A 22,316-nucleotide genomic window follows, 5' to 3' on the forward strand; every position below is an offset into this window, starting at 1 on the left:
CCACCAAACTTTGGTTCTCAATCTTTGTTTCGTACCCACTATCCCTAAATGACCTTCATGTGCTAACTGCATACATCGTCTTCTCAGAGTTTGAGGTATAAAAATTTTATGACCTCTGAGTATAATGTCATTATAAACCATAAATTCCTCTTTCATAGGGTGATACACTTTCGTTTCATCGGACCACATAGAGTTTTCAATTTCCTCTCTAAGAGTCACTAGATCCCCATCTTTCAACGTTTCCTCTCTGATTTCTTCAATGCTCAGGCTGTGTGGTACAGCCGTAGATGCAACAAAATGAACAAAATGCTCTGTAGGTGAGTATTTCACACAGTGGTCTTCCTTTCTCACCATGCGAGACAAAGCGTCTGCGATATTGTTATTGCCTGACACATATTTCACCTTGAAACTGAAAGGCATGAGTCTAAGGACCCATGGTTCTACTCTAGCGCACGGTTTGGATTTGGGACTATAAATGTACTCCAGCGCTCTGTGATCAACAATTATGTCAAAATGCAAACCCAGTAAGTAAAGTCTAAATTTTTCACATGCCCAAACAACACCAAGGGCTTCTTTTTCCGTGGTTGAATACCGTTTTTCTACTTCACTGAGTGTTCTGGCAGCATAGCCAATCACTCGTTTTTGACCATTATTGGTTTGCACCAATATACCGCACAATCCAACATTTGAGCGTCACATATGAGTTCTGTGTTTTCTGCCTTAGTTGAAAAGTGACCCAACACTGTGTTCGAAGTCAAACATGCCTTGAGGGTCATGTAGCTCTTTTCTTGCTCTTCTCCCCAAGTAAACACATTATATTTCTTTCTGGTCAGTTTTCTCAGCGGTTCAGCAATAGTTGCCAAATTATTTATGTAACGAGCATTGTAATTCACCAGTCCTAAAAATGACCTCACTTCGCTCACATTCTTTGGCCTCTCAGCTTCTTGCAATACTTTGATATGCTCATTTGTGGGTTGAATCCCTTTTGCTGAGATTTTATGCCCCATGAATTCAATGCTTGCCAACTTAAATTTACACTTGCTTTGTTCAGGTCAAACCTTTTCTCCTCAATCTATCCATAGCTTTCAATAAGTTTTTGTCATGTTCATTTTCTGTTTTACCAAACACACAAATATCATCATACATGTTTATGACACCAGGAATATCATGAAATATTTGAGAAATGACATTGTGATACTTTTCGGGTGCTGAATTTACCCCCATGATCAACCTCTTATATCAACGAAGCCCTCTGTGTGTAGCAAATGTTGTTATGTCCCTTGACAACCCCTCTTCTAACTCAATTTGATGGAAAGCATCTTTCAAATCGAGCTTTGAAAAACACGTGGGTTCATTCAATCTGTACAGTATTTCGTCTATTGTCGGAATGGGATGTTTCTCCCTTTGAATCGCCATGTTGGCCTTCCTCATTTCGACCACCAGCCTAACGCTATCTTGGTCTTTCTTTGGAATGACTATCATTGGAGATACCCACTGACTGGGTTCATTGACCTCTTCAATGATGTCATTATCTTCTAGCTCTTGCAGCTTTTTATCCACTTTGTCTAATAAAGAATAAGGGATTCTATACATCCCTTGGGCCACAGGGTTGACTGTTTCATCAATATGAAGCTTTAATTTATATCCCTTTAACTTCCCCGTACCCTCAAATACATCTTTGTAATTATGAAAAATGTCGTCATCAATGGCATGCACATAATCGTTTTCAAAATCATCATGCAGATTTTCACACGAATTTGAAGCAACTTTTACCAGCTTTAACTTTTCAGCTATTGCTTTTCCCAATAAGGCGGGACATTTTTCATCCGAATTCAAAACAAAAATTTCGGTATCTGCGTGACTATTTTGAAAACTCACTTTACATTTGAATTTTCCACAAATTTTTAATGGACTGTTTGACGCATACGCGTAGAGCTTTACGTTTGTTGGTGATAACTTAGACGTAAGTCCATTTCTGACGAGTTTTTGAAATGTTGATTTGTCAATTATGTCCACACTGGAACCAGAATCAATGATAAAATCCAATTGAAATTCACTGTTGATCTGTACCGGCATGGTTGTGGTACCATTTTTATTTACCACAGCAAACAAACGATATCCTTCTTCCTCCTCTTCATCACGAATTGGTTGAAACGAATCACACACAAAATTTAATCCATTCTTTGAATTATAACCTCTCCCGTGCTGCCTTCGTCTCCAGTCATCATGTGTGAAATTCCGGTTTGCCGATTTCGGTTTGGCTCCTCGGTTGCCAGGATGAAACGTTGATCTAGGTGGAGTCTGATGGTGCGCACTTCTAGGTGGGTGTTGATGGTGCGCTCTTTGCTGTCCACCTTTTGTTCTCCAACAAACAGAAAAATGACCAAATCTATCGCATTTTCGGCACTGTTTGTCTCGTGCTGGACATGACGCATGTTCAGAATGGTGTCCAACGCCATTACATCGGAAACAACGATCATCGTAGTCAGCATTCCTTTTTGCTGCGTGTTGTTCTTTTACTTTTTGAACTGAATTCACACTTTGTGCACTTGCACCAACACTCAAATTTTTCATATCTCTGTTTATAATATCCATGGCTTTTGCCGCATCCAGAATCTTTTCAAGACATAAGTTGTCTTCTAGAGCCTTTCTCTGGATTTGTTTATTTCTAACAGTGATTGGCAATCTCTTCTTCCGGGTTAGGGAAATTACACTTACTTGCCAACATTTTTAATCTGATAGCATATTCCTCCATTGTTTCTGTTTCACCTTGTGTTGCACTTCTGAATTTAAACACAAGAATCCGGTTGTTTGTTTTCCTCAAGAAATGATTGTTCAGTTGCGTACACACTGCGTCATAGGTATCAACATTTTCATCCAAAGAATAAACGATATTGTTAACTTCTCCAACAAAATGGAGTAACAGAGCCTTCTTTCGAGGTTGATTTGTAATGTCCATTGCCACAAACAAATTATCCAATTTCTGGAGATATCTCTCCCAACGTGGTCCAACATTTTCGTCTTCGTGTATAACGAATTCCGGGAATGAAGGTAACGCCATACTGGTTTGTCACTGTAAACGAATTTAATCACGAATTTAATCACAGCTGTATAAAATTTTCCTCGTCGCCATTGTAGTGTTCTATTCTCTCAATATAAACACTAATAGTAATTAATAAACAAACTCAATCAAATGTAGAGTTAGACATATCTTTATTTCAATACTACAAAGTTATATCACGTCTTACTTCAGTCATGGCGTACAGCTCACTCCCTACATATACATCCATACATTCATTCTATTACTCTTTCTCTCACCTCCTTCCGCACTAGGACAAAACTGTCCCGGGACAAATTTGTCCTGTCCCACTGGAGAAAACTTCTATTCAAAAGGGGTTCCGCACTAGGACAGGACTGTCCCAGGACACACCTGCGCGAATGCATTATTTTTTTTTTTTTTTACAAGATTCAAAAGTTTTTTTGTAGGCAATTGCAACTCTAATAATTCACATTTTATGAATCAACATAAGATACGACATGACGATAATGATTTTTTACACTGTACAATGGGATTTGTTTCATAAGATTTATATAATCATGAAATGTTCTTATAGCAAGAGTAATATTATTGCTACTGCTACTACTACCACTACTACTACCACGACTACGACTACTACTACTACTACTACTACTACTATACTACTACTACTACTACTACTAACTACTACTACTACTACTAACTACTACTATCTACTACTACTACTTCTATACTACTATAGAATGGATGAAATAGAGGTTGCATATTTCTGTGCTTTACCACGTGGAAAAAAAAAGACAAATTGAAAGAGAAAACAATATTGGGTGCATCCTTTAATGACCCAAAGATTGCTCTAGGGTCAATTCCGTAGACTCTATGGTGATCTCCGATCTTATCTTAAAATGACTTTCTTGGAATCACCTCATTTTACCCAGGTGCAAATGAGTACCAGTTCGCTGATGAAAGTAATCTTTGACGGACTAGCATCATTCAAGAGGATAATAGAAAGTCAGCATGCTTCGTACCCGAAAGGCATCAGTTGAGTAAGTCACCTCGCCTAGCTCAATTTGCGGCGCTGCACTGCGGCTGACGCCTGGTTATACCTTGTCCTAGCTAAATTTGCGGCGCTGCATTGCGGCTGACGCCTGGGTTATTCCAGTCTTACCTGGGAATAGACCCTCGAGAAAAATTTCCCCTATGGGATGAAAAAATGAATTTTATTATTTTAAATTTTAAACTGTTATCTGTCTGCTCAACGCCACAGAAACATGGATAAGTTCCGGATTTATAAGCTTAGGAGGCAAGATGGCCGATGGTTAGCGCGTTGTACTCTGGACTCAGAGGTTCTGTGTTCGATTCCGACCGAAGCCAATTTGTACTTTCTAGAGCAAGAAAATTTACTCCAATCACTCACTCCATTCAGGTGTAAAAGGGTACCTGTCAAGCTGGGATAGTAATCTGCGATAGACTACAGACTAGCGTCCCGTTCAAAGGTTTTCAAACAAATACGTTAATTGTCCGCTTCACGCTATTGAAACCGGAATAACTCCTTCACAATTGGCTACATGGCTCTAAAGGACTTAATTTGTTTTACAATGAGTCCAAGTGGCTCAGAAGGACTTACTTAAAAATATTTTCATTGAGAATTCCCGAAATAAATAACGATAAAGATAATTGATCCCACAAGTTACCGAATAGATGTGCGACCGGTTTTAGACACGTTACTGCTGTGTCACAAAGTGTGACACTTCTTAAATTATATTTATAAGCATACGTTTTTAAATTGCCGAAAATATTTATGTTGCTATGCCTTCTGTACGTGGTTTCATCACATAGAATTATTTTTCCCCTTCATCAACAACACATGATGAATTAAAAACTACAGACGAATGAGATAATGTGGTAGTGGCGTTGTTAAGATGCATAAACAAAAACATTGATGGGCAGGAAATTGTTTGCTACTTTGTGAGGAAGCGCGAATTAAAACAGAGCAATAGAAATTTATAAAAGGTGCGTACATAATTATGTCAAAAGAGGGGAGGCGGGAAGGAACTGTGTAATGCAGTATAGAAAGTGAACTAAAATAAAGTGTGGACTATTGTTGGAAAATAAATACAATGGAATTGGAAATAAATACAAAATATAAGGGATGTAGTTATTAATATATTAGTGGCATTAGCAGCAGCAGAAGCAACAGTAGAAATAGTAGTGGTAGTAGTAGTAGTAGTAGTAGTAGTCGTCGTCGTCGTCGTCGTCGTCGTCGTCGTCTTAGTCGTAGTCGTAGTAGTAGTAGTAGTAGTAGTAGTAGTAGTAGTAGTAGTAGTAGTAGTAGTAGTAGTAGTAGGGATGCAGAAAATAAAGACAGGCATTTCAATTTTGACACGGCGCCGCCAAGTCTGGGACTTTTTTGTCCTAGTGCGGAAGTCTGCTATATTTTTCTACTATCACAAACGATATGAACACGGGACTGGGACAGTCCTGTCCCGCTGATTTTGTAGCATTTCACAACGGCTTGGGACACAACGGGACTGTTTTGTCCCGTCCCAATAGGTGCGGAAGATCTCTCTAAATTCTATATGTTACAGATTTGGGACAGGACTGTCCCGGGACAGTCCTGTCCTAGTGCGGAAGAGGGTTCATCATTCCAGGCTGGGATTTCCCCGCCCATCCTTATAGGAACGGCCCATCATAAGTGGTTGCCAATTGTAACCTTTTTAAACTAATATTACTAACACTACAGTACCCATGAACGTTTATAGTCTGATTAATACAGTTCAGTGAGCATTACTCATAAACGCGGATGGCAAAAAACAATAACAAAGACCCGAGTGACGTCATCTTCGAACTATCTATATATTTTTTAACTCAGCGGGTCAAAATGAACTCATTGGAAGTAACACAACAATGAATACGTAGGTAATATAGAATCATGGGGTGGCCTATTTCAGTAGCAGGATGTATAGACATATTCTTCGGATTACGGGACCTGAATGAGCGAGGATGGATGGCCATCGTTGACGACCAGCCTTTATTTTGGCTAGAAAACAAGATGCCATCACTCGGAAACCAGAAGATCAGTTGCAAATATAAAGTATGTAGGTATTCAATATTCCAGAGGACTGGTTCAAATAAATAAATAAAAATAAAATTCCCTTTATTCATCCTCAAGGGGAAATTTGTCTTTAGGGTTTATTCCAAGGGAAGACTGGAATAACCCAGGCGTCAGCCGCAGAGCAGCGCCGCAAAGTGAGCTAGGGCGAGGTGACTTGCTCAAAGCCACACAACGCAGCGGCGGGTGATTGAACTCGGTACCTTTCGGGTAGGAAGCAAAGACCGTACCACTGAGCCACGCTGCCCCTTCCACACTTCCAAGGAGATTGGAACCAGTATTTTGACAGACACTCTTGTTTCCTCATTTCTTTCTTATTCTTTGGGAAAAGGTAATTAACGTAGAGCGTCGTCTCTCACGTTTTGGCGCATGTTTTGCTTTTGGGGTTTAACTGAAGGATTTACTCATATTTCTAACTGGAGTGTGTTTGAGGGTATTTCCCTTGGTGTGGTCCCGGACTTCCCATAGTGGGCAGGGAGGCACTCACTGTATCTTCTTTCCCTCTCTGGGTGGGGTTTCCGACCTCCCATAGTGGGCAGGGAGGCACTTACTGTGTCTTCCATCCCTCTGTTTCTGTTTTCCAACATGCTTTCTGTCTTTGTCTTGGAATGAGATTTCTTAGTTTTGTCCTTGTTCTGGCCGGATACCCTAGCTGAGAGGGAAACAGTCAAATTTATATGTAGCTTTTGGAGATGAGATTTATTTCCTTGTAAATCATCTCTCTGTTATGCACTGTTTCTATGTTTTGTTTACATGTTATGTATGATTTGTAAACATTTGAGTGTGTTCATATTCATGGGGGTCTGTGCTTGTATTTGGTGGAGACTTTTAGGTGATCTCAAATTAAGTACTTTGATGGTGTGCTCTTGGAATCTACATGTTTCATATTTGAACCAATTCCCCTATATTTTACCTTGGGTGCTGGGTCGGGATCCTGTTTGTTTTTTGTTTTTAAGGGTTTTTCGGCGCTTGCAACACATTTAGGTTATATCAGCGCCAGTTAAAAGGAAGAAAATGGGATAGTAAAAAGTTCTAGAATTACAATTAAAGCACCCAAGAGAAAGGATCCCGACCTCCCATGCTGTGTCTCCTATCCCCCCAACCCGTTTTCCAATTGTTTCCTGTCGTTGTCTTGGAATGAGATTACTTGGTTTTGTCCTGGCCCTGACCGGAGTTCTTTGGCTGGGAGGGAAACAGTCGAATGTATAGTTATAGTTTTGGAAGATGATATTTTTTTTCCTTGTAAATCATCTCTCTGTTATGCATTGTATTATGTTTAGTTTACATATTATATTATATGATTTGTAAACATTTGAGTGCATTCCCCTTAGTTGGGACCTGTGCTTGTGTCTGGATGAGACTGTTATGTGATCTCAAACTAAGTACTTTGACGGTGTGCTCTTGGAATCTACACCTGTTCCCTATTTGAACCAATTCCACTTTGTCTTACTTTTTCTTGGGTGCTTTAACTATTCTAGAACTTTTTTTCTTTTTTTTACTTTTACTGGCGCTGATACGACCTTAATGTGTGTTGCCAGCGCCGTAAAACTCTTAAAAACACCAAACATACGCGCTATATGAAAGCTCAAGTTAAAAAGTTAGATGGACTGAGAGTTTTTATACACAAACCAGTTCAGGATGTGGTTGGGGTTGGCCGACGTGCACATATTTACAAGTCTGATATCCGAACACAATATGGGCTTAGTTTAACGTTGTTGTAATGGACAAACATTTTGTGTTAGTTTGAAGGTATTTCCAGTACATAAATGGGACCAAATATAGGTGATCAGACCTGCAAATAAGTATGCCTCAAATATTCTTGTGGAGTGACAATACAGCCGTACTCTGGAAGAAACACATATTTAAAAATTTGGCCAGAAAACTCATCCTTCAAATATCGATCGATTTTAATGACCCTCGTCTTGGCAAAAACTCTCAAACCTGGGACTTCGCGAAAAAAAAAAAAGAAAAAGATCCAGGTTTTTGGGGGATTTTTTTTGTATCAAACTAAATACAGATGTAACAACAAGACATGAAGTGAGTAGAAAAGTGCCAGAAGACAATAGAGAATAAAAAATTTTTTCGCGGCGGTGGTGGGGTTTGAACCTGCGACCTTATTGGTACGACAACTCCGCCTGGCAGGTGAGAGCGTGGCTCTACCGTGTGAGCTATCCACGAACACAAAAATATTCGTTTCAAACCCAAAGTCATTTCTAGATCCCTCTCTCACCCACTTCTTGAGATCGCCGATTCGTTCGCCACCATCGCGAAGTAATTTTGACCAGCAGTTAAGCTTAATAGCCAATATTCTCATCACAAACATATAACATAGAAACGATTGAGACATTGAGTATGCTCCGGTGTATGGGGTGAACCCCACCACCGCCGCGAAAAAAAATTTTATTCTCTATTGTCTTCTGGCACTTTTCTACTCACTTCATGTCTTGTTGTTACCAACATAGGTGCCTGCTCCACTCACTTTTCTGAATTAAAAATTCACCCCATACACCGGAGCATACTCAATGTCTCAATCGTTTCTATGTTATATGTTTGTGATGAGAATATTGGCTATTAAGCTTAACTGCTGGTCAAAATTACTTCGCGATGGTGGCGAACGAATCGGCGATCTCAAGAAGTGGGTGAGAGAGGGATCTAGAAATGACTTTGGGTTTGAAACGAATATTTTGTGTTCGTGGATAGCTCACACGGAGTTGTCGTACCAATAAGGTCGCAGGTTCAAACCCCACCACCGCCGCGAAAAAATTTTTTATTCTCTATTGTCTTCTGGCACTTTTCTACTCACTTCATGTCTTGTTGTTACCAACATAGGTGCCTGCTCCACTCACTTTTCTGAATTAAAAATTCACCCCATACACCGGAGCATACTCAATGTCTCAATCGTTTCTATGTTATATGTTTGTGATGAGAATATTGGCTATTAAGCTTAACTGCTGGTCAAAATTACTTCGCGATGGTGGCGAACGAATCGGCGATCTCAAGAAGTGGGTGAGAGAGGGATCTAGAAATGACTTTGGGTTTGAAACGAATATTTTTGTGTTCGTGGATAGCTCACACGGTAGAGCCACGCTCTCACCTGCCAGGCGGAGTTGTCGTACCAATAAGGTCGCAGGTTCAAACCCCACCACCGCCGCGAAAAAAAAATTTTATTCTCTATTGTCTTCTGGCACTTTTCTACTCACTTCATGTCTTGTTGTTACCAACATAGGTGCCTGCTCTACTCACTTTTCTCAAGAAGTGGGTGAGAGAGGGATCTAGAAATGACTTTGGGTTTGAAACGAATATTTTTGTGTTCGTGGATAGCTCACACGGTAGAGCCACGCTCTCACCTGCCAGGCGGAGTTGTCGTACCAATAAGGTCGCAGGTTCAAACCCCACCACCGCCGCGAAAAAAAATTTTATTCTCTATTGTCTTCTGGCACTTTTCTACTCACTTCATGTCTTGTTGTTACCAACATAGGTGCCTGCTCCACTCACTTTTCTGAATTATAAATACAGATGTATAATATTTCTTTTATCACCTGTTCCTGCTCTCCCATTTATCTAACTAAGCCTATAGATAGTATGCGCTTGGCTAAGAAGCTCACAATATTGCCACCCGGAAGTATAACGGACCAACACATGACTGTGTGTAACCTTAGAAGTTTATAATCTGGTTAATACAGTTTAGTAAGAAAAACTCATTAAGCGGATGGCAAATTATAACAATAACAAAGACCTGAGTGACGTCAACTTCATACTATCTATACATATAATTAATGCTTCCGCCTAATGACCATGTGACCTCTTGTTCCTATGCCTGGCAAGCTATTGATATGGATGCCTTTTTAAAACTATTATCTTGTTGCATGAGTATCGGGCTATTCAATAAACATTACATTCTTACACTTTTAGAGATTACAAAAAGCTATCGTATATTTTATCAAAACCAGTCGATTTTATTTTTTTTAATGAGTGGTGTGTTTGTCTATAAGAGATGTTCTGATAGTATGGAGTATGATGAAGATGGTGAATGGTGTTATAGGGGAATGGTGAAAGTGAAGGATTGTAACGAAAATATTAGGAAAGTTGTTGTGATGATGATGATGATGATGATGAGGATGTTGTTGATGCCGGGTTTTTTTGTTTTGTTTTGTTTTTTCGATGACTACTATGTTACTAGTGTGTATCAGTGTGAGTGTGTCTATGTCAATATTGTATTGTTATAAATGTGTAACCAAATGACAAATTGCCACTTTTTTGGGGACAATAAAGATATATTATTATTATTATTATTATTATTATTATTATTATTATTATTATTATTATTATTATTATTATTATTATTATTATTATTATTATTATTATTATTATTATTATTATTAATATTATTATTATTATTATTATTTATTATTATTATTATTATTATTATTATTATTATTATTATTATTATTATTATTATTATTATTATTATAACTAAGTTTATGTAAGAGACAAACGGACGTCGTGATCATCACTGGAGTAGTTAACATTAAACACAAAAATTTAACATTGACAGTGCCATTTTTCTTGATTGTACCACAGAGAAAAATCGATATGAAAAGCTAATACGTACACCTTTTGTTTATCAAATGTTTTTCACACCTCTGACCAGTCTGTGTAATAGGTCGTGTTTCTGATTAATTTTAGTATAATCGATTACTTTCTATTCTTTTTTTTTTTCAATGGTAAAAAAAAAAAGAAAATAGATCGCTGAATATATATATATATATATATATATATATATATATATATATATATATATATATATATATATATATTTATATATATATATATATATATATATATATATATATATATATATATATATATATATTCCAATTACAATAGATTTTAAACTAGTTTTTTTAGCTGTTTTTCTTTCTTTCGCTTATCTTTCTTACCGTTTCTATTCGTAAATGGAAAATAAAATAACGTACACTCAACCTATATGAAAATGTCTTTAAACCGCTAAATATGATCGAGAGTAAGGAGGGTGCACTTGATGGAGAGAGAGAGAGAGAGAGAGAGAGAGAGAGAGAGAGAGAGGGAGAGAGAGAGAGAGAGAGAGAGAGAGAGAGAGAGAGAGAGAGAGAGAGAGAGAGAGAGAGAGAGAGAGAGGGGGAATATAATGTGTAAGCTGATAGAAAATAATGCCTATGATGGTGATGATGATGGTGGTGGGAGAGGTGGTGCTGGTGGCGGTGCTTCTGATGCAGGTGGTGGTGGTGGTGGTGATGATGATGATGATGATGATGATGATGATGATGATGATGATGATGATGATGATGACAATGATAATGACGATGAAAATGATACCGATTATCCAAACGCCATTTAACCATTTAATTTTGTTTAAGGGGCAGCGGTACGGTCTTTGCTTCGTACCCGAAAGGTGCCGAGTTCGACCACCCGCTACTACGCTGAGTGGCCCTGAGTAAGTCATCTCGCCCTAGCTCAATCTGCGGCGCTGCACTGCGGCTGACGCCTGTGTTATTCCAGTCTTCCCTTTGAATAGACCCTAGAGACAAATTTCACCCATGGGATGGATGAAGGGAATTATTTTAAAATGTAAGAATAGTTAAAATAATAATGAATGAAAGGATAGAAATCATTGAACTCAAACTTGATTGGACTCGATTCCAGTATCGTGCTGTACTCGCCCAGCATTGATACATAACACGTGCTGCCCGCGCCGCGACAACATCATGTTTTCTGGATTCTCTTGTTACATCCATCCTCTGATCAGAATTTAGTGTGCATCTCGAATCCCAGCTGAAACTCGCGTGGTTATAGATTTGTAGATATTGTTCTAATATTTTTTCTTTTGTTTTTGATGCTTGATAACACTGTTGATTAAAGCATCTGATTTATCTATTTTTATCTTTAAACGCCCAATACATTAAAAGTGGTTTATGAGTTATTGGAATTCATTCCAGCGCTGTACATTACAGAAGAGGTATGGCTCTGGAGTGCAATGATCAGGTAAGCTCCAGTTACAATTAGATTAACTAAAAACAAACTTGAGCTTTTAATCTTTTGTGTGGTCTGGTGGTATGACACTCGCTTTCGGATCGGAAGGTCCTGGGCTCGAGCCTCGCTCGGCATATAATTGAGTCCTTGAAAAAGACTCTTTACTCATAATATTCTCTCACCGTACTCAGGTATAAATGAGTACCTGGCCGTTTACAGCGTTGTCTTTGTCCGAAAAAGATTGTAACATCGCCTAACAGGCGTCATGTCCCGTAAATGTTAAATGTTTCTGTTGGCCAGGGACCCCTTGTAAAGCGCTTTGAGCACATTAAGTGGATATTGCGCTATATAAAAGCTCAATTTTTAATATTGAGCAATATACACAAAACGTGCTCAAAGTGCTTTACAAAGCATACCACTAGATCACATAGCCGCACAGAGAGATAACTGAGGTACTCAATTTTACGGCATTCAACACACGAGTGTGTGGGCTGACTTTCTTGACTGACTTGCCACTGACGAAGCATAGGCCTCACCAGCACTCTTCCATCTTCTTCTGACCTTTGCCTCACTCCAGGTAAGATTGGAGACGCACAAATCTTGGTGAAGGCTTCTCCTCCAAGTCTTTTTTGGACGACCCTGTTTCCTCTTGTTCTGTGGGTTCCATTCGAGTTATATCCTCCTAGTTATATTACAGGGCTCTTTCCGCAGGGTATGTCCAACCCAAGGCCACTTTCTGCGTCTCACCTGGACAATTATTTGCTCTTGGTTTGTTCTTGTCCAAAGGTCAGCATTTGGCACTTAGTCAAACCATTTCAACTTGAGAATTTGTCGAAGACAACGATTGACTAAAGTTTGTATCTTGGCTGATGTGGTCGAGGTTGTTTGCCAAGTCTCTGACCCATAGAGTAGGAACGCTTTAACATTAGTGTTAAATATTTTAAGCTTGGTGTTTTTGGATATGCTGGAAGCTTTCAATATTGGTCTCAATATTGCAAAGGCCTGGCGCACTTTCTTGATTCTAGCGTTGCTGTGTTCATCAGTTCCACCCAACTGACTGATTTTGCTGCCAAGTGTGTGGGCCAACCAAACAATATTACCTCATATAGTCACATATTCGTCGATCGAAATTAAAGGTTCCTATGTGGTCTTGTGGTATGACACTCGCTTTCGGATCGGAATGTCCTGGGTTCGAGCCTCGCGCTCGGTGCATAGTTGAGTCCTTGGAAAGGGCTCTTTACTCACTTTCTCTCACCGTACTCAGGTGTAAAATGAGTACCTGGCCGTTAACAGCATTGTCTTTGTCCGACAAATTTTAATATCGCCTAACAGGCGGCATGTTGCCAACAACATTTAACATGTAGGACGGGACCCCTTGTAAAGCGGTTTGAGCACATTTAGTGGATATTGCCCTGTATAAAGCTCGATTTTATTATTATTATTATTATTATTATTATTATTATTATTATTATTATTATTATTATTATTATTATTATTATATATTATTATCATCATCATCATCTCATCATCATCATCATCATCATCATCATCATCATCATCATTATTATCATATTATTATTATTATTATTATTATTATTATTATTATTATTATTATTATTATTATTATTTCATTGGAGGCGGTGAGTGGTCATTTTCTAAAACCATCAAGAAGATTGAAATTGGACCATTTCATGACTTGAACTGCCTGAAAAACATTTACACCGACCTGCTCCTATTTGCAGGTCTGATAACCGAAGGCAGTTGGGGCTGTCCCAACAAAAGGTCGTTTTTGCGACGTTCGCCGCAAAAATACTCCAATATTAATTTTATTTGGAAAAAAAAATCAGAAAAAATTCGTTGTCACTAGTTTCTATCAGTTTAATAATGCAAAATATACCCCAAAATAAAATCCCTGTGATCTAGCAGAAATAGTTTCTCAAAATTTCAAAAAGGTGTGGACAGAGTAGCAATTTTGTCCAAACATTTTAGACACTTTCAAAAGCTATAACTACTAGAATTTGTATGCTAGATCGTCACTTTTTTTTATTTCTCGTTGTCTTACCCAGAAAAACGGAGGAAATCGAATTTTTAATTTAGATTTTCCAAGTTCTTTTTTTTTTTTTTTTTTTTTGGCAAAGGTAATAAAAAAAAAAAGATCCTTTGGCAAAGCCGCAATAATTAAGGGCTAGTTTTAACGTTCTTGTCATGGACAATGTTTTACGTCAGTTTAAGAGTATTTCTATTAGAATAATGAGCCCATACATAACAATTCGACTTATCAGACCTGCACACACAGAGCAGACGATGGAGAACATCCTTAGAGAATGCCAGGACGGGCCCAGCTGCATTGATCATGACCTAAGAGCAGCGGCGTGGCATGCTTACAGTATAAAGTGGTGCCAGACGAAAATGACTTACACATGCTACATGTGTAAATATAAAAGAAAAAAAACAAACTTACATACTTGTAAAGTAAATTTGCGTGGTGATGTTTCTATTCCTGCAAATCTTTTCAATAGTTTGTTTATATAAATCACGAACGAATATATTGATTGGAGTTTGGACACTGAGGGAAATGGCTAAAGGGACACATGCAGACATTGAATGTCAATCGAACAAAGGGTAATTTCAAAACTTACAAAGCGTAAGAATGTAAAAAGCCCATGGCCTATTAAAAGAGTACTGTAGTTACGGCATGAAACAGCCCCATTCCACTTCGGAAATCAAACATGACACCATACAAGATCTCTCTCTCTCTCTCTCTCTCTCTCTCTCTCTCTCTCTCTCTCTCTCTCTCTCTCTCTCTCTCTCTCTCTCTATCTATCTATCTATCTATCTACCTCTGTTGTGGTGTGTGTGTGGTGAACGAGAGAAGAGAGAGAGAGAAAGTGAAACGCGCACGCAACACACACAACACAAAGTCAAACAAGCAATATTCACTTCGAAGATCTAACATTTTAGAAATAATAGATCATATCAAGAATATGTTGATTTGAACTCGTTCAATTATTCATATCAATTTTTTACAGAATAATAATAATAATAATAATAATAATAATAATAATAATAATAATAATAATAATAATAATAATAATAATAATAATGATGAATAATATGATATATGATGATGATGAATATGATGAATATGATGAATGATAAATGAATGAATGATGATAAATAATGATAATAATAATAATAATAATAATAATAATAATAATAATAATAATAATAATAATAATAATAATAATAATAAATAATAATAATAATAATAAATAATAAATTAATATATACAATAATCACGACACAGAGAGAGAAACAAATGAACTTGTTAATAATCGTGATTTCGATAATAATAAAATGGTCGAAGTTACCATACTATGACTGGGACGTAAATGACCAACATTACCGAGTTATAGTTGCTCACCGAACGGACACGGAACGAACGACTGAACGGACACGTGATCAGTTTTTTCTCGCGTCCTCTCGTCTAATCTCGTCACTCCGGAATAGAAAGAGGCAGCGGAGCTTATATGATATAACGCAATGAAAGTTCTGTCCGATGACGGGTGGGGAGATACACAGACTGGGGGGATATCACCTCTCCAAAACTTACCTTATTATATGAGATCTTGAGATTCTTATCCAATCATCGATTGCTCGTTTGACAATTCGCTTGTGAACAGTTAGATCATCTCTTGATTTATGGGCAGGCGGCTTTGCGTAAAGGCGGTGAGTGTTGTATACATCAGAGAGTACCGCTGACCGATGGGTAACCCAAAAGCCCTGCCGACTCGACTGCAAGGTCTTGTATGTAATAGTTGCCTCACCATCTCAACGCTCAGGAATTAATTAGTGAGGAGGACTCTCAGTATATATATAATATATATATATATATTTTTTTAAAACAACGTAATTGGTGTTTTAAACGCTTTTGAATCACACGAGATACATCAGTGTGCGTGTCGCATTGAGAATTGAGAAATGAGATATAAATCAAGAAAGTCGACCTGGAATAAAGAAATTATCATTAAATTAAAAAAATTTGAGCAATATTTATTTAAAAATCAATCTACTATAAAAAAATGTTATTTTAAGCCTATTTTTGTGAAACAAAGATAAATGTTCTCCTTTTTGCAAGCTGATTCAAACAATGTGGTTTTCAAATTTATCGTATACGTAATCATTTGGAAGCTACAGAGAAAGGTGTTTTTGTGTAATCCCTTTCACACACAAGCGCACACACACTACACACACACACACACACACAAACATATACAAACAATACACACACATTGCACATCCCTGGTCATCTATTGCCTTTATTATTAATGTGTATACATCCCATGCTGATTGTCACAACCCCCCCCCCTCCCCCACCCCCAACCATTTCCACCATCCAAGTACCAGCGGCCTTTTCTCTTTGATTTCGTATTATGGTCTACCCGAAGCCCAACACCTCGGTCGTTTGTGGGTCAACCCTCCCCCCCCCCTTCCCACCTTCCCCCGGAATCAATTTATAATTTTCTCTACGTATCTGGGGTAGAGCGCCACATGCACAATTATATACTATTGAATGACACTGACCTTGCCCCTCCCCTAACACATGGTAGGGGGGGGGGGCTGAGGTAGTCTCCATTCTTTCCTTCTCCGTTTCTTGTCAGCTGAAGCCAACAGCAACCCAAGCTATCCTCTATCACGTGACCTTAGATCCGATGCTGCATACCGCTTGAGAGTCTTCACTATCCAGATCTCGTTCATGGTCACGTGAGAAGGCTAGATCCGTTCGGGTTCGGCGTTCGGCGTCTCGTTAGTCCCGATTTCGTTAAAAGCCTATTAGCTATTTTTCCCCAGTCCAACAGAGTTCGAGCAAAAACTTCTCGGCACCTGAGGCGGGTTTTTTCTCGTATGTGAAGATGGTAAAAATTCGAGCCAGGTATTCAATGTGGCAACATTATAGTACATTATAGTAATAGCCTTAAATGGTGCCAGCAAAAATCCGCTCCTTGCAATCGTTTGAGTAGGGAAATCCAGTCACTCGCTCAGCCATGGTACACAGTCGCGGACAGTCATCAACGGACTGTGTGAATCGGGAGAAAAGCGTGGATAGAAGGCGTTGTGACAGAAAGGGAGTCTGTTTCGCATGTTGATAAAAGGCGATATATATCATTTCTCAGTTTTATATATTTAAAATAATGCTGTTATCCATTTTTAAAACATGGATGTGGTGCCAGGCACCATTTGAACCAATAGAGCCACGCCCCTGCCTAAGAGTCTGCTCCACAGATGCTGTGGAGTAGGATCGGTGTTGGAGCGACAAGCTATAATGATGATGATGATTGTTGTTTATTACACGTCAATTTATACCAATGCATTTCTAAGAAATCACTATTTTACCACAGCCCTCTCCCAAAGTTCGCCACGTAAGGAGAGAGTCTCAGTCATCCAGTCTCAACAGTCAACAGATCGTGGACGATTTCAGACCAGAACTCGGTACCACCAAAATAATCGGTATGTATCTGATCTTTCCCAGTATCCAGGAAATTATGGCGATAAGAATTCAGGCATTGGAATGATAATAAATGACAAAATGAAAGTTGATTGACATGGAATACATTAAAACTGTAACTTAAACTGTTTGAGAGAGAGAGAGAGAGAGAGAGAGAGAGAGAGAGAGAGAGGAATAAGAGAGACAGGGGGGAAAGAGGAGACGGATGGAGAGAGAGAGGTGAGAGTGACGGGGAAGACATTAGAGAGAGAGAAGAGAGAGAGAGAGAGAGAGAGAGAGAGAGAGAGAGAGAGAGAGAGGGGGGGGGGGCACAAAGAAATATAGAAATAACGAAAACAAAAGAGACAGGGAAGGATAGAGAGGGGGAGAGAAGGGAGTATGACATCAGGAGGAAAGCAGATACAGAAAGAACGGAAGGAAAAGAGATAGATAGATGGATGGATAGATAGATAGATAGATAGATAGATAGATAGATAGATAGATAGATAGATAGATAGATAGATAGATAGATAAAGAGAGAGAGAGACAGAGAGAGAGAGGGAGAGAGAGAGAGAGAGAGAGAGAGTCAGACTGTGATGTGATTCCTATTGACTGTTTATATACGAGGCTTTTACAAGTGTTTATTTTGCCTTGTTTTGAGAGTATTTCCAAATTTACAATGAGGCCATGACAGTTTGGGCTACCAGACCTGAAAATAAGTACAAATTGAGATCAATTCAAGTTTGGAAAATATGCAATGATTAACTTGATTTTCAGACGGAATGTGTCGAGGAGAGCCACTCCCCCGATACCGGCAAACGTCGCTAAGTCTTCAAAGTTTTATCCCTGACACGAAATATGTGCACGTAGGCTATATTATTTCCTCCGTAGAATATAAATATAAACTAATCAGATTTCATCACCTTCAATAAAAATGTAATTTTCAGCATCTAATTTAACCCGATATAGTACCGTTTTTACGCGGCGGGTCACATGTGATATATGCAGGGATCAACCCAGAGGTGTTAATATTAACAGGCCTGATAGTCGAACGCAATTGTTATGGGCTTGATTGTGCGGCTATGTGGTCTAGTAGTATGACTCTCGCTTTCGGATCGGAAGGTCTTAGGTTCGAGACTCGCTCGGCGCATAGTTGAGTCCTTGGAAAAGGCTCTTTACTCACATTCTCTCACCGTAATCAGTTGTAAAATGAGTACCTGGCCGTCAACAGCGTTGTCTATGTCTTAAAAATTGTAGGTAATATCGCCTAATAGACGTCTTGTCTCGTTCTACATGTTACGTGTCGCTGTTGGTCAGAGACCCCTTGTAAAGTCATTTGAGCACGTTTAGTGGATATTACGCAATATAAAAGCTCAAGCTCAATATTTAGCATTGTTGTAATGGACAATATTATGCGTTGGTTTGAGAGTATTTTCATCACAACGATGAGACCACAACAATTTCGGTTATCAGACCTGAAAACAGACCTGCCTACTTGAAATGTTAAGGATTCGTAGTTTTTAGGATATAAAAGTAATTTTTGCTATAATTAACTTTATACATCAACAATTTACCATCAAATATAATCCTTCTAAATCATTAGAATTATATTGTCTGGCATCAACTTTCCTTTTCAATGAGATTTAACCCACTCAACCCTAACACCGACTATTTCCGTAGTTTACTCGGGTTACTTTTATCCCATGCCTATTTATTACATTTTTCTCAGTCAAATTACAGGCGTAGTATCAAAGCTAATGTTTTTTTTTAATATTTTGAATGATAATGGTAGTTGAATAAAACTATCTATGTACACGCTCATTTTTAATACATTTTTTTCCAATTATGAAAAGTAGCAAAAATCTCTAGGATTGAGTGAGTTAATGACTTAGAGGTGCTCAGGAAGTTCTGAAATTGAAGCCAAAAATTCGTAATACTGAGAATCTTTCGTAGGAGTTGGCAGGTCCGCCTGAAAATGAACACAAGTTGTGATTAATCCCATTCATTTTCTCAAGTTCGGAAATTATAAAGATCTGAACAAGTGTGTATGAATCTTGTTTGTCTGTAACCTTTTATACACACTTGTTTAGATCTTTATCTTACATTCGTGCCTGCTCCTTAATTTCTTAATTTTAGTATTTGCAAAGTTATGCATTGATTTACTTGATTTTCAGACGGAATGTGTCGAGGAGAGCCACTCACCGACACCGGTAAACGTCTTCAAGTTCTCAAAATTTTGTCCCTGACACTTCTGCCCATCCTGGGCTTGTGGGCATTTACTGTGTACAGTTTGTCTGACAGTATCCAGGGAAAATTTGATATCGAACAGGTAAGAAGAGGAATGGCGTTTGTTTACAACCCTGACTCGACACTCAACCTTTCATTTTTAACTCTCTCATCTCTCTCATATATATTCATCTATACTATCTATATATCTCATTATCATTACTTCTCATCTCTCTCTCTCCTCTCTCTCTCTCTCTCTCTCTCCTCTCCTCTCTCTCTCCCTCTTCTCTCTTCTCTCTCTCCCTTCCCTCTCTCTCTCTTTCTCTCTCTCTCTCCCTCCCTCCCTCTCTCTCTTTCTTTCTTTCTTTCTTTCTCTCTTTCTCTCTCTCTCACTCTCTCTCCCTTTCTTTCTTTCTCTTTCTTTCTTTCTTTCTTTCTTTCTTTCTTTCTCTCTCTCCCTCTCTCTCTCTCCCTCTCTCTCTCCCTCTCTCTATCTATCTATCTATCTATCTATCTATCTATCTCGCTCTCTTTTTTCCCCCTTTATGTCTATGGTACTTTAATTTGTAAAACACTGATACCGGCAAAAGAAGTCATAGATTCTTTATTCTATAACTGAATTACAGTTTATAAAAATGATAGGATAGATGTTTAGTTTTAAGTAGTTCTTCAGATTCATTTGGCCCATGTAGCCGGAGTCTATCCGTTTCTCTAGCGTGAAACAGATAATAGCAATTGCTCGCTATCCTTTCGATAGGACGCTTGTCTATCGCAAAATTACTTTCCGCCAAATCTAACAAACTGAGCTACCCATTCACTCCTGAGTGGACAGGGGGGTCAGCAAAAAATCTCGACTGCATCCGGGAGCGACCTCGGTCCCTTTGCGTTTGAAGCGAGTGTTCTACCAACTGAGCTATCGGGACCCCTGGACAGATGTTTACACATTTAAAAACTAATACCTGTTCATGTATTCATTATTTCTTTTGTCCTATAAATACATTACTGTTTCATAAACTATGCACTATACCAGTGCTTTTCAACCTTTTTTTAAAAAATCATCGTAGCACACACTTACTTTCAACTTATTAAACATTGATCTTCAAGTCTTTTGTGTTTGGAATAATAATTAATTAATTAATAATTAAATAATACATTTTCCACGATGAGACCAATTATAATTTTTTTTAATTGAGCTTTATATAGCGCAATATCCACTAAATGTGCTCAAAGCGCTTACAACGGGTCCCTGGTCATCAGCAACATTTAACATGTAGGACGGGACATGACGCCTGTTAGGCGATATTACAATTTTTCGGACAAAGACAACGCTGTTAACGGCCAGGTACTCATTTTACACCTGAGTACGGTGAGAGAATGTGAGTAAAGAGCCTTTTCCAAGGACTCAACTATGCGCCGAGCGCGAGGCCAGAACCCAGGACCTTCCGATCCGAAAGCGAATGTCATACCACTAGACCACATAGTCGCACAATTATCAATATTATGTTGTGTCTTTTTCTTAATTCCCCAGACCCAATATGCTGTGGAATTTAGTGTAGAGATCGGGATGTTTCTGGACCGTATTCAGCGTGAACGGGACATGTCCGTATTGTACCTGTCAATCCTTGGGCCCGAGACAAAGACGTTTCTCATGAATGAGTACCTGCTGACCGATCAGGCTCTTGACCACCTCTCAGACTGGCCAGTCAAAGATGACATACAGCCTATTTTTCAGTCTCGAAAGGAGTTCAAGAAATTTTTAGACGAACACAGGTAAGAGCTATTCTGCCATACTCTTGAAAAACACATATTTAGAATTTTGGCCAGAAAACTCGTCCTTCAAATATCGATCGATTTAAATGACCCTCGTCTTAGCAAAATCTTTCAAACCTGGGACTTCGCGAAGTCCCAGGTTTGAAAGTTTTTGCTAAGACGAGGGTCATTTAAATCGATCGATATTTGAAGGACGAGTTTTCTGGCCAAATTTCTAAATATGTATTTTTCCAGAGCAATGCAGTATTTTGATAAAAATTTATTTTGTTACGAAACCATTTCTTGCACAGCTCTTGTGTAGTGATGCAATCAACGTTTTACATGGTACTGCTATGTTGTCTTGTTGTATGTCTCTCGCCTTCGAACCGTTTCGAGCCGAAATGAGTCCCGGCAACCCTTGTACGTAGCTCTCCTTACTTCGAACAGAGCTGCTTATACGAGATGGAAGTCGGCTTGGCTGAATTCAATCCCTCGAGGGGGCGGGGACATCGACTCCTCGAAACTGGAGGAGACGTTGTCAGGCTTTTCCACCAGCAAGAGGAGACATTGGATGGCAGCAGCCGATCGACTTCGGTCAAGAACTTGCCTCACGGCACGCTCAGTACATCAGTGGGGGCTTGCCACCAGTCCAACATGTACCCGTTGTGGGAACGAGTGCGGTACGGAATTTGCATCCTGGA

At 38.8% G+C, this 22,316-nt stretch overlaps 2 protein-coding genes across 2 annotated transcripts in view; one reads left to right on the forward strand and one right to left on the reverse strand.

The window, feature by feature from the left end:
- Positions 1-632: 632 nt before the first annotated feature.
- On the reverse strand, positions 633-1,007 carry LOC144971698 (uncharacterized). The gene has a single exon (XM_078912773.1). The coding sequence runs from the start codon at positions 1,005-1,007 to the stop codon at positions 633-635; it is 375 nt and encodes a 124-aa protein (XP_078768899.1).
- A 10,907-nt stretch (positions 1,008-11,914) lies between these two features.
- LOC144970071 (uncharacterized) overlaps positions 11,915-22,316 on the forward strand; it is a 31,872-nt gene continuing 21,470 nt past the window's right edge. The window contains exons 1-4 of the mRNA XM_078909277.1: positions 11,915-12,167; positions 17,555-17,663; positions 19,815-19,969; positions 21,395-21,636. Of these exons, the coding sequence (XP_078765403.1) occupies positions 12,144-12,167; positions 17,555-17,663; positions 19,815-19,969; positions 21,395-21,636 (530 nt within the window). The 5' untranslated portion in view covers positions 11,915-12,143. The remainder of the gene's footprint in view (positions 12,168-17,554; positions 17,664-19,814; positions 19,970-21,394; positions 21,637-22,316) is intronic.

Source organism: Berghia stephanieae, chromosome 4 (genome assembly GCF_034508935.2).
Source record: "Berghia stephanieae isolate SIO BIC M18660-M18661 chromosome 4, UCSD_Bste_1.3, whole genome shotgun sequence".
NCBI classification, from domain to species: Eukaryota; Metazoa; Mollusca; class Gastropoda; order Nudibranchia; family Aeolidiidae; genus Berghia; species Berghia stephanieae.